Here is a 13,413-nt window from a genome sequence, read left to right as displayed (position 1 = left end):
AAGAAGCTCTCACAGAAAAACAACAAACATTTCCTGTCCTGCAGAACACTCTCATTATTCCTGCACGGAATGCAAATAGGAGAGCACTTGTTTGGCAGGTCAGACTGGGATTGGCATGAGAGTGATGTTGTGTAAGATCATTCCATTAACAGTCAGCGGTTTATTGAATGAGACGTCATGGCTAAGACCAGGGCAGAGCCAAAACACAATGCACCCTTTCGGCTTGGCAGAAATATTCTCCCCAACAGAAGGTGCAAAGAATTCCTAACTATGGAAAAATAATCACCGCCGATTCCTGTTACACATTAACTTTCAGTTTGTGTGACACCCAATCTCCACAGAATTGAGGCGTGACTGACTTTCCTTCAACACAGAAACATAGAAAGTAGAAACAAGAGTAGAACATTCGGCCCTTCGAGCTTGCTCCGCCGTTCATTTTGATCATGGCTGATCATCAAATTCAATATCCTGATCCCCCCTTCCCCCCTCCCATATCCCTTAATCCTTTTAGCCCCAAGAGCTATATCTAATTTCTTCTTGAAATCACACGTTTTGGCCTCAACTACTTTCTGTGGGAGTGAATTCCACGCATTCACCACCCTCTGGGTGGAGAAATTTCTCCTCATCTCAGTTCTAAAAGGTTTACCCCCTTATCCTCAAACTATGACCCCCCCTAGTTCTGGACTCCCCCACCATCAGGAACATTCTTTCTGAATCTACCCTGTCTAACCCTGTTAGAATTTTATAAGTTTCTATGTTTATTTAAATAAGAACATAGAACTAGGAGCAGGAGTCGGCCATCTGGCCCCTCGAGCCTGCTCTGCATTCAATAAGATCATGGCTGATCTTTTTGTGGACTCAGCTCCACTTACCCGCCCGCTCACCATAACCCTTAATTCCTTTTACTGTTCAAAAATTTATCTATCCTTGCCTTAAAAACATTCAACGAGGTAGCCTTGACTGCTTCACTGGGCAGGAAATTCCACAGATTCACAACCCTTTGTGTGAAAAAGTTCCTCCTTAACTCAGTCCTAAATCTGCTCCCCCTTATTTTGAGGCCATGCCCCCTAGTTCTAGTTTCACCCGCCAGTGGAAACAACTTCCCTGCTTCTATCTTATCTATTCCCCTCATAATCTTATATGTTTCTATAAGATCTCCCCTCATTCTTCTGAATTCCAATGAGTATAGCCCCAGTCTGCTCAGTCTCTCCTCATAAGCCAACCCTCTCAACTCCGGAATCAACCTAGTGAATCTCCTCTGCACCCCCTCCAGTGCCAGTGTACCCTTCCTCAAGTAAGGAGACCAAAACTGTACACCATTGCAATGTTCACATTTTCCAGTTGATATACATGTTTGGAGTATTCTGATTGGTCATCTGGTGCTACGGAGCTTGAGTATCACTGAAAAAAGAGCCACCTGTTGAAGCTTTTCGACTTGCACTCATCAGAAGAATTTGCAAGCATTCCGGTGTAAAGGGAACAATAATGTACTGTGTGAAAAGACAGTGTTGATTGGTTGGCAAGTGGACTCTAATTGGTAGAGGTGTTGTCATGAAGAATGCACTGGGGCACAGTTAACTTCTTTTTTATTGATTCATGGGATGTGGGCATCACTGGCTGGCCAGCATTTATTGCCCAGTCCTGAGGGCAGTTAAGAGTCAACCACATTGCTGTGGGTCTGGAGTCACATGTAGACCAGACCGGGTAAGGACAGCAGATTTCCTTCGCTAAAAGGCATCAGTGAACCAGATGAGTTTTGAACAACAATTGACAATGGTTTCATGGTCATGGGGAGGCGATGGCCAACTGGTATTATTGCTAGACTATTAATCCAGAAACTCAGCTAATGTTCTGGGGACCTGGGTTCGAATCCCACTGCAGCAAATGATGGAATTTGAATTCAGTAAAAAATATCTGGAATTAAGAATCTACTGTTGACCATGAAACCATTGTCGATTGCTGGAAAAACCCATGTGGTTCACTCATGTCCTTTAGGGAAGGAAATCTGCTGCCCTTACCTGGTCTGACCGACATGCAACTCCAGAGCCACAGCAATGTGGTTGATTCTCAACCGCCTCGGCAGCTAAGGATGTCCAATAAATGCTGGCCAGCCGGTGATGCCCATGTCCCATGAATGAATAGAAAAAAAGTAAATTCTTAATACCAGATTTTTCTTGAATTCAAATTTCAGCATTTTTCCACAGCAGGATTCGAACCTGGGTCCCCAGATCATTACCCTGGGTCTCTGGATTGCTAGTCCAGCGACAACACCACGAGGCCACTGCCAAGCTTTTGGTTAGATTCAAATTGGGCAAGTCGACCCTGCTTGGTCAAGGCATTGCCAAGAGGAATGAACCAGTGGATGGCTGGTCCCCATGCTTCTGTTTAGTTAGGGGGAACAGGTTTAAGGTGCGAGGGGCAAGGTTTAAAGGAGATGTACGAGGCAAGTTTTTTGCACAGAGGGTGGTGGGTGCCTGGAACTCACTGCCGGGGGAGGTAGTGGAAGCGGATACGGTAGTGACTTTTAAGGGGCGTCTTGACAAATACATGAATAGGATGGGAATAGAGGGATATGGTCCCCGGAAGGATTTTAATTCAGTCGGGCAGCATGTTCGGTGCAGACTTGGAGGGCTGAAGGGCCTGTTCCTGTGCTGTAATTTTCTTTGTTCTTAAAACCAGAGCACCCGGAGGAAACCCACGCAGACACGGGGAGAACGTGCAAACTCCACACAGACAGTGACCCGAGCCGGGAATCGAACCCGGGTCCCTGGCACTGTGAGGCAGCAGTGCTAACCACTGTGCCACCCATGCCGCCCCAGCTCCACTCTCCCGCAAGTTAGCCAAGCTGCAGTGAATGAGCTGAGTTTGGAATTTATGTGATCCATGTGGAATGGCACCAAAAGCTTAAAACTAAAACAAATTGGGAAAATTACAAGCCTAGAAGACCAGCCTTTCATTGCAAAGAAGCGCAGTGTTACACAAGAAGGCCTTTTGTCAGAGATTTGGAATGTGTAATATCTTGCATGTGCTCAATGTTGAAGCACTCCAAAAAATATCTTCATTGATGTATTCCCCAAAATGCTGATAGGGGGCGATACCTCAGGAGTATCCGTTACTTTGCCAAGTTTTCTGTGTTTGGTGATAATTCCTGCATCTAATTTTCATTCGTAGAATATATAATTTACTCATTCCTTGTGCGGTGGTTTTGTGTCCCTGCCTCTGAGCCGGAAGCTCCGGGTCCGAGTCCCAACCCAGGACTTGATGGCCAAGGAAGGTGCACTCATAACACAGGCAAACAGGGTTGAGTGTGACCCTGCAACTCTTTAGAGAGGTCAGAGCGGGAGAGATTCCTGATCACCCAGGTGCTGAGAGGAAAGTCGGAGCTTACACAGAACACACAGAATCTCTACAGTGCAGACGGAGGCTCTTCGGCCCATCAGGTCTGCACGACTATCCGAAAGAGCGTCTTATCCAGTCCACTCCCCCTCCTCCTCTCACCATACCCATAACCCTGCGCATTTATCATGGCCAATCCACCTAAAGTTAAAGTTAATTAGTGTCACAAGTCGGCTTACATTAACACTGCAATGAAGTTACTGTGAAAATCCCCTAGTCGCCACACTCCGGCGCCTGTTCGGGTACACTGAGGGAGAATTTAGCACGGCCAATGCACCCTAACCAGCACGTCTTCCGGACTGTGGGAGGAAACTGGAGCACCCGGAGGAAACCCACGCAGACACGGGGAGAACGTGCAAACTCCACGCAGACAATGACCCGAGCCGGGAATCGAACCCGGGTCCCTGGCACTGTGAGGCAGCAGTGCTAACCACTGTGCCACTGATCCCCTAGCTTCTCCCATCACTATTGCTGGCTCCAGGCTACAGCATGTGTGTGTGTGTGACAGTGCACGGTAATTCAGACTCACTGAGTGAGTTGTATTGCTCTGTGATTTCCATTGTCATACCTACTTGTGGTGAGGTGACAAGCTAAGATCAGAGAACAGAATCATAGAATCCCCACAGTGCAGAAGGAGGCCATTCAGCCCATTGAACCTCACCGACCACAATCCCACCCAGCCCTATCCCCATAACCCCACACGTTTACCCTGCCAATCCCCCTGACACAATTGGCAATTTAGCACGGCCAATCAACCTAACCTGCACATCTTTCAGAGTGTGAGAGGAAACCGGAGCACCCGGAGGAAACCCACACAGACACGGGGAGAATGTGCAGACTCCACACGGACAGTGACCCGAGGCCGGAATCGAACCCGGGTCCCTGGCGCTGTGAGGTAGCAGTGCGAACTACTCTGTCACCCAGGCTCCTGAATCTTCAGGAACACCAATTCTCTGACCAAAGCACAGTAAGGGCTGAATCTGACTGGCTCCCAGGAGGTAGGAGATCATGGAGAATCACCTCGGATTGGCTCCCCCGCTATGCTCCCCTCCCCCAACAATTGGGGAATTTAACTGACAGAGGCGGGTACAGGACTGTCCTCCCACTCCCGGAAAGTCAATTGGCATGAATGAAGGGCCAATCTGGGGCCATTTTGCAGAGACGTTGGCATTTTGCCAACAACAGATCGTAACTCCCCCCCCCCCCCCCCCCCCCCCCACTCCACCACCCCTCACCCTCTCTCCCACCTCCTTTACATTGTGTGAGGAAGTCGCCAGCTAAGGAAGCCACCTCCCAGGGTCGGTCATAGAGGATTGTTTTCAGAGGGAGCTGTGAACAGCCTCTGTGATCTCCTCGGCAGGCTTTCCCTTCCCTCACCCGCGCATTTATTGGCCTAATCCTTTCGACCTACCCAGTAGGCCGCGGGGCCCCGGCTCACCTCAGGAGCAATGGGCGACCCCGGTGACAGCGCGGAATCCCCTGAGCCGTCTGCCTGGTGACTGGACCACAGGCTCTCATTGACTGGCTGCCATTCTGAATAGGGTGGCAGCTTCAACGATGATAATATGGAGGGACAGGACCTATCGAATCACTTATCCAGCCGATGGCAGGTTGTCCACTGTGATGACTTCAGCCAGGCTAATGAGGTTGACTTGCTAGGGTATGAACTATCTGATGAGCCTTAACTGATGGTTAAATCAGGGAGCCTTGTGCTGCCTATTTAAAGCAGGTGTGTCTGACTCCCTGCCTGCATTCAGCAGGGAACAACTGGAGAGCTGGCTGTGTACAGATGTATGGTGTAAATAAAGTAACTTGGTGACCGGATTTTCGTCTCCGTGGAGTTATTACATTCACCTTATCAGCAAAGCTCCACCACCAAGTGATGCACCATCAATCGAGCAAAGACTAGTTTGTATGCAAGAACAAATAGGCTTTTATTAGCAAAAGACTTGGAGCACACCCATGCCGATGAACTGGTCCAGAGACTGAGGCAGGGGTGGGGAGCAGTCACCTTTATACCTGGACCAGGGGGGGAGGAGTCCCGGGCAGGGCCGGCAGGGACATGTTCAGGCATGTCACACACACAGGCAATAAGCTAACAGTGGTTTACCACACCAAATGCTACTCCACTTGCTGCGATTGAAACTGGCTTCCATCTCCCTTTCATTGAGAGGAAACCAGTGAAGGTTTACCAGGCTGATTCCTGGGATGGCAGGCCTGTCACATGAGGAGAGACTAAGTCGGTTAGGATTATATTCACTGGAGTTTAGAAGAGTGAGAGGGGATCTCATAGAAACTTATAAAATTCTAACGGGGTTAGACAGGGTAGATTCAGAAAGAATGTTCCCAATGGTGGGGGAGTTCAGAACTAGGGGGCATTGTTTGAGGATAAGGGGTAAACCTTTTAGAACTGAGGTGAGGAGGAATTTCTTCACCCCGAGAGTGGTGAATGTGTGGAATTCACTCCCACAGAAAGAAGTTGAGGCCAAAACAAGAGCAAAGAACAAAGAAAATTACAGCACAGGAACAGGCCCTTCGGCCCTCCAAGCCTGCACCGACCATGCTGCCCGACTGAACTAAAACCCCCTACCCTTCCAGGGACCATATCCCTCCATTCCCATCCTATTCATGTATTTGTCAAGACGCCCCTTAAAAGTCTCTATCGTATCTGTTTCCACTACCTCCCCAATGTGGAGATGCCGGCATTGGACTGGGGTGGGCACAGTAAGAAGTCTCACAACACCAGGTTAAAGTCCAACAGGTTTATTTGGAATCACCAGCTTTTGGAGCGCTGCTCCTTCATCAGGTGAGTCAACTCAACTCACTCCTCCCTCACTCACCTGATGAAGGGGCAGCGCTCCGAAAGCTCGTGTTTCCAAATAAACCTGTTGGACTTTACTGGTGTTGTGAGACTTCTTACTGTGACTATCTCCCCCGACAGCGAGTTCCAGGCACCCACCATCCTCTGTGTAAAAAACTTGTCTCGTACATCTCCTTTAAACCTTGCCCCTCACATCAAACATTGTGCGATTTCAAGAAGAAATTGGATATAGCTCTTGGGGCTAAAGGCATCGAGGGATATGTGGGGGGGGGGGGGGGGGGGGGATCAGGATATTAATTTTGATGATCAGCCATGATCATAATGAATGGCAGAGCAGGCTCAAAGGGCCGAATGGCCTCCTCCTGCTTCTAGTTTCTATGGTAACCCCTGTGGTTAAACCACCTTGCTGTTGGTTATGGTTGTAGTTTCTGTTGGTATGATGTATGTTGATATTCCCAGCACCCTGGCCAATCGACGCCACTAATCTGGCCATTTTCTCATTGCTGTATTGTGGGAGTGTGCCGCATAAGACCATAAGACATAAGACATAGGAGCGGAAGTAAGGCCATTCGGCCCATCGAGTCCACTCCACCATTCAATCATGGTTGATTTCAACTCCATTTACCCGCTCTCTCCCCATAGCCCTTAATTCCTCGAGAAATCAAGAATTTATCAATTTCTGTCTTGAAGACGCTCAACGTCTCGGCCTCCACAGCCCTCTGTGGCAATGCATGCACATTGGCTGCCGTGTCTCCTACACTACAACAGCGCCCACAGCTTACACGTGCTTGATTGGCTGTCAGGTACTTTGGGATGTCCAGCGGTTATAGAAGGTGCTATATAAATGCAAGCCTCTCTTTCTTTTAACTCTTTCCTTTCTTTGGTTTAGGGAAGGAAGGGCAAAACCGGTTCCCACGGAGCACAAGGAAGCCCAGGCCCCCCAGTAAGTGTTGTCTGTAACTCTACAACTGCATCTACACATTCGTTCATCATTACAGCACCGGCAGCACGGACAGGAGCTTGGGGCCCTAACACGGCATGCGTTCCCCCACCCCTGACATCCGACCCCCGACCGGCAGGGAGGCGACGGGACCATTTAAACTGCCGTTTATTTCGATAGCACCGCGCGGGCGGAAGGGGCAGTAAAATCCTAGCCCACTCCAAAAGCAACAACATCAGTTCCAAAGGACGGGATTCTCCGGTCCCGCTCGCCCCCAAGACTGGACGTTCCCGCCTCAGGTCAATGGGCCTTTGCAGGGTCCGCGCCCGCCCGCTGTAATTCCCGTGGGAGTCGGGCTCGACGGGAAATATCCGTCCAAAGAGTATTGGTGATGTCGAGAGTCTATAAAGCTGCTGATTTCCAATGGCCTAACAGATTATTGTAAGGCCAATCAGAGCAAAGATCAAGATTAGGCATCACACGTTCTAACGCTGTCGGAATTCCGAAGGTTTTTGAGTTTAGCTAATTGCTGCTTTTTGTGCCTAACGCACAGGGCCCAGTCGGGCCGCCAGGTCCCAGAGGTGTCGTTGGTCGTCAAGGTCAGGAGGGGGCTCCAGGGTTGGACGGACTTCCCGGATTCAATGGCAAACCAGGAACCCAGGTCAGAATTTGCTGCTTGCAATGTCCATAAGTTCATAAGATATAAGTGCAAAATTAGGCCATTCGGCCCATCGAGTCTGCTCTGCCGTTCGATCATGGCTGACATGCTCCTCATCCCCATTCTCCTGCCTTCTCCCCATAACCCTTCAACCCACTACCCATTAAAAATCAGTCTCGTCCTGGAGATAAAGACATCGATACGGACCTCATTTAAGTAACCCTCACTCACTGAATCCCAGTGCCTGACAATAACCTTGCACAACAGGAGGAAGAAGAATGCCACACATGTGTTTATTTATTAATGTCACAAGTAAGGCTTACATTAACACTGCAATGAAGTTACTGTGAAAATCCCCTAGTCGCCACACTCCGGCGCCTGTTCGGGTACACTGAGAGAGAATTTAGCACGGCCAATGCACCCTAACCAGCACGTCTTTCGGACTGCGGGAGGGAACCAGAGCACCCGGAGGAAACCCACACAGACACGGGGGGAATGTGCAGATTCCGCACAGACAGTGATCCAAGCCGGGAATTGAACCGGGTCTCTGGCGCTGTGAGGCAGCAGTGCTAACCATTGTGCCACCGTGCAGGTGAGGTGGGATATTCTTTCCACAGTAAACAGTCCGGCCAACACATCATCGCAATTTGATACATCGATATCCATTAATTATTTTTTTTTCCCAATTTAAGGCTCAGCTTCCCAACAATTTGGTTAATAGATCCTGCCAGCGTCCCTGACGGTAACCCGTGGTCAAGTTTCCGTGACCTTCACAGTACTTCTGTTGGTTTACCACAGATCAAACAGGATTAATCCCAACTTTTTTAAAAGTTTATTTATGGGATGTGGGTGTTGCTGGCTAGACCAGCATTTATTGCCCATCCCTAATTGCCCCTTGAGAAGGTGATGGCGAGCTGCCTTCTTGAACCCCCTGAGATCCCTGTGGAGACAATACGCATCTCTTTAACCTGTGTTTAATGCTCCCTCCACCCACATTGTCTGTACCTTTAAGACCTGGCTGGCTTTAGGGATTTGCATTCTAATTAGTATTCTGTAACTTGATTTCTGTGTCTCTGTGCCCTGTTTGAGAGCACATTTCCACTCCATCTGACGAAGGAGCAGCGCTCCGAAAGCTTATGGTATTTGCTACCAAATAAACCTGTTGGACTTTAACCTGGTGTTGTGAGACTTCACCCACAGTGCTGTTAGGGAGGGAGTTCCAGGATTTCGACCCAGTGACAGTGAAGGAACAGCCGATATATTTCCAAGTCGGGATGATGAGTGGCTGGGAGGGGAACTTGCAGCTGATGGCGTTCCCACGTGTCTGCTGGCCCTTGCTCCTTCTTTGTGGTAAACTGATGTCTGGGACATGTGTAGAATGTAAACTGCTGCCGGATTTATTTACAAATAAAATGATGCACAATGGCAGCGACACAAAGGAAAATACAGAACAGCACGAGATTATTTACTTTGGAAACAAAAACAAGGCAGCAGATTACTACATGAATGGTTGTAAATTGGGAGAGGGGGAGTGTGCAGCGGGACCTGGGTGTCCTTCAGCACCAGTCACTGAAGGTAAGCATGCGGTAAAGAAGGCAAATGGTATGTTGGCCTTCATTGCGAGAGGTTTCGAGCACAATACAATGCAAATGCAATGTTAGCGTTCGTGTCGAGAGGGCTAGAATACAAGAGCAGGGATGTACTTCTGAGGCTGTGTAAGGCTCTGGTCAAACCCCATTTGGAGCATTGTGAGCAGTTTTGGGCCCCATATCTAAGGAAGGATGCGCTGGCCTTGGAAAGGGTCCAGAGGAGGTTCACAAGAATGATCCCTGGAATGAAGAGCTTGTCATATGAGGAACGGTTGAGGACTCTGGGTCTGTACTCGTTGGAGTTTAGAAGGATGAGGGGGGATCTTATTGAAACTTACAGGACACTGCAAGGCCTGGATAAAGTGGACGTGGAGAGGATGTTTCCATGAGCAGGAAAAACTAGAACCAGAGGGCACAAACTCAGGCTAAAGGGACGATCCTTTAAAACAGAGATGAGGAGGAATTTCTTCAGCCAGAGAGTGGTGAATCTGTGGAACTCTTTGCCGCAGAAGGCTGTGGAGACCAGGTCATTGAGTGTCTTTAAGACAGAGATAGATAGGTTCTTGATTAATAAGGGGATCGGGGTTATGGGGAAAAGGCAGGAGAATGGGGATGAGAAAATTATCAGCCATGATTGAATGGCGGAGCAGATTCGATGGGCCGAATGGCCTAATTGTGCTCCTATGTCTTATGGTCTTACAAGAGCAGGGATGTGTTGTCGCAATTATACAGGGTCTTGGTGAGGCCACACCTGGAATATTGTGTGGTCTCCTTTTCTGAGGAAGGATCATAGAAGAATCATAGAATCCCTACAGTACTGAGGAGGCCATTTGGCCCATTGAGTCTGTACCGATCCCACCCAGGCCCTATTCCTGCAACCCCACGCATTTACCCTGCTAATCTCCTTGACACTAGGGTCAATTTAGCATGGCCAATCAACCTAGCCCGCACATCTTTGGACTGATGTTCTTACTCTCGAGGGAATGCAGCGAAGGTGCCACCACCGTGTTGCCCCTAAAGCCTGCCCTCTTCTATTTTGTAATTAACGAAGGATCAGGTTTCCTGACGACATGAAAGGCACTGATAAACTGTCCAAACAACAAGCAGATTGGTTTGCTGAGGTTTTATAGATGGGGTCAAAAATGGGTTTATAAAAAGTCTTGAGGTCCCGAAAAGAGTGCAGAAGAGATTTGCTAAGATTACACTGGGTTAGGGAAGCTTTAGTGATGAAATATTTTTTTTAAACTCTTTTAGTTAAAACAGAGAAGGTTATAAGGTGATCTGATAAAGGTATTCTTTTTTTGTTCTTCATTGCTGTCAAGGGCAGCTTTTATTGCCCATCCCTAGTTGCCCTTGAGCTGAGTGTCTCACTCGGCCATTTCAGAGGGCAGTTAAGAATCAACCGCCTTGCTGTGGGTCTGGAATCACATGTAGGTCTGACCAGGCAAGGACGGCAGATTTCCTTCCCTAAAGGACATCAGTTAACCAGATGGGCTTTTACAGCAATCAACAATGGTTTCATGGTCATCATTAGATTCTTAATTCCAGATCATAGAAACATTGAGTGCAGGAGGAGGCCATTCGGCCCATCGAGTCTGCACCGACAACAATCCCACCCTCTCCCCGTAACCCCACATATTTACCCCACTAATCCCTCTAACCTATGCATCCCAGAACACTGAGGGGAAATTTAGCATGGCCAATCAACCTAACCCGCATATTTTTGGAGTGTGGGAGGAAACCGGAGCACCCGGAGGAAACCCACGCAGACACGGGGAGAACGTGCAGACTCCGCACAGACAGTGACTCAAGCCGAGAATGGAACCCAGGTCCTTGGAGCTGTGAAGCAGCAGTGCCTCACTGTGCCATCATGCCACCTGATATTTATTATTGAATTTTTATTGAATTCAAATTCCACAATCTGCCATGGTGGGATTCGAACCGGGGTCCCCAGAACATTACCCTGTGTCTCTGAATTACTAGCCCAGTGACAATATCACTACACCGCTAAGTATGTCTTACCAATGATCGAGCATATTAAAAAATGTGACAATACCACTGTGCCACCGTCCACCCTAAGTTGTGAATCGTAATGAGCTGCTCACTATATCTCTGTGAGTGACGGTTGTTGGTCTGTATTTTATTTTCGCTGCAGTGAATCTCTTGTCGAGGATAAAGAGCCACAGCAGCTGTTGCTGCAATTAACTGACAATAGTTTGAGGTTTGTTAAGATGTCGCTTTCCCTCCTACCTTAGGGAGAACAGGGAGACGACGGGAGTGTTGGATTGCTCGGGAAGCCTGGTGGACGCGGTCGTGTTGGAGTCCCAGGGTTACCCGGATCTCAGGGACCTCCTGGCTTTAAGGTAAGCGAGTCCAAGGACCCCCTCCCCCTGGGTTCACAGCTCACTACCCTAAAGCTGTGGTGTACAATGACTCACTAGCTCGAAAGGCTAAGATGTGGAGATGCTGGCGTGGGACTGGGGTGGGCACAGTAAGAAGTCTCACAACACCAGGTTAAAGTCCAACAGGTTTATTTGGAATCACGAGCTTTCAGAGCGCCGCTCCTTCATCAGGTGAGTGACTTGATGAAGGAGTAGCTCTCCGAAAGCTCTTGATTGCAAATTAACCTGTTGGACATTAACCTAGCCTTGTGAGATATCTTACTAGAAAGGCAAAGGTGATCTGGCCACACGGATCAACCCTCAGGCAGAAATGTTTTAGAGGTCTCCTCAAAGCACCCATGATGGGGTCAAGCATAAAAGGCAACGGTTGAGTTGCCATGGTCACAGATGACCATTGGCTGCATTCCCCTTTGAAGGGCAGCGTTGCCTGGTAGCGATTTAACCCAAGGATCGCCACACCTCAGGCGAGGCTGAGAATCTCGGACATCCCCCCTTCCACCTTCTTCCATCAGGAAAAAGATACAAACATCTGACATCACGTCCCAACCGACTCAAGAACAGCTTCGTCCCTGCTATCATTTATTAGGTTGATCTTTCTCTACATCCTATCTGTGACTTTTTTCTCTATTCATTCGTGGGACATGGGCGTCACTGGCTGGCCAGCATTTATTGCCCATCCCTAGTTGCCCTTGTTCAGAGGGCAGTTGAGAATCAACCACATTGCTCTGGATCTGGAGTCACGTGTAGGCCAGACCGGGTAAGGATGGCAGATTTCCTTCCCTAAAGGACATTAGTGAACCAGACAAGTTTTCCAACAATCGACAATACGTCATCAGTTGATTCTTAATACCAGATATTTTTTATTGAATTTAAATTCCACCATCTGCCATGGTGGGATTCGAACCCGGGTCCCCAGAATATTAGCTGAGTTTCTGGATTAATAGTCTCGCGATAATACCACTAGGCCATCGCCTCCCCTGCAAGACGATATTCTGCACCCTCTCCTTTCCTTCTCTATGAAGGGTATGCTTTATCTATAAAGCGCATAAGAAGCAATACTCTCCACTATATCCCAATACATGTGACAATAATAAATTAAATCAAAAGAAGGGGCCTTCATGAATAACCTCAGCCGGTACGGGAATTGAACCTGCGCTGTTAGCATCGCTCTGCCTCACAAACCAGTTGAGCTAAAATGGCCCCCGACATCATGGGAGACTCTGGTTTGTGACTGACCAAGGTGGGCAAGGCTGATTGGGAATGGCACCAACCACATCGGAAAGCTTTGTTGGGAATACGCAGAGGTGAAGTCGAGGTGTCAGGGAGAGTGGCAAAAACCTCCAAACCATCCACCAACCCAACACATCAAGGACCACCTGCCCTGCAACTGGCAGAGTCTGCGGGTGGCAAATTGGATTATTCAGCCATCTCAAACCCATTGAACTGGAGGAAGTGATTAAAATCAGGATGCTGAAGACACCGGGATAAGAGAACCTCTGAGATTTCAGAGGATTGTAGTTCTGGGGAAGGTTGGACAGATAGGGAAGCTGTGGGAGAATTTGTTTTCAAATTGAGACATGAAAACCATTTTACTTTCGAGGTGTTAT

The 13,413-nt window shown here is 48.5% G+C and overlaps 1 protein-coding gene across 1 annotated transcript in view; it reads left to right on the top strand.

The window, feature by feature from the left end:
* col27a1b (collagen, type XXVII, alpha 1b) overlaps positions 1-13,413 on the top strand; it is a 610,967-nt gene that overhangs the window by 550,675 nt on the left and 46,879 nt on the right. The window contains exons 52-54 of the mRNA XM_078227545.1: positions 7,107-7,160; positions 7,711-7,818; positions 11,660-11,767. Of these exons, the coding sequence (XP_078083671.1) occupies positions 7,107-7,160; positions 7,711-7,818; positions 11,660-11,767 (270 nt within the window). The remainder of the gene's footprint in view (positions 1-7,106; positions 7,161-7,710; positions 7,819-11,659; positions 11,768-13,413) is intronic.

The sequence above is a fragment of the Mustelus asterias genome, chromosome 13, assembly GCF_964213995.1.
Source record: "Mustelus asterias chromosome 13, sMusAst1.hap1.1, whole genome shotgun sequence".
Classification (NCBI taxonomy): domain Eukaryota; kingdom Metazoa; phylum Chordata; class Chondrichthyes; order Carcharhiniformes; family Triakidae; genus Mustelus; species Mustelus asterias.
This window is presented reverse-complemented; position numbering and strand designations above follow the sequence as displayed.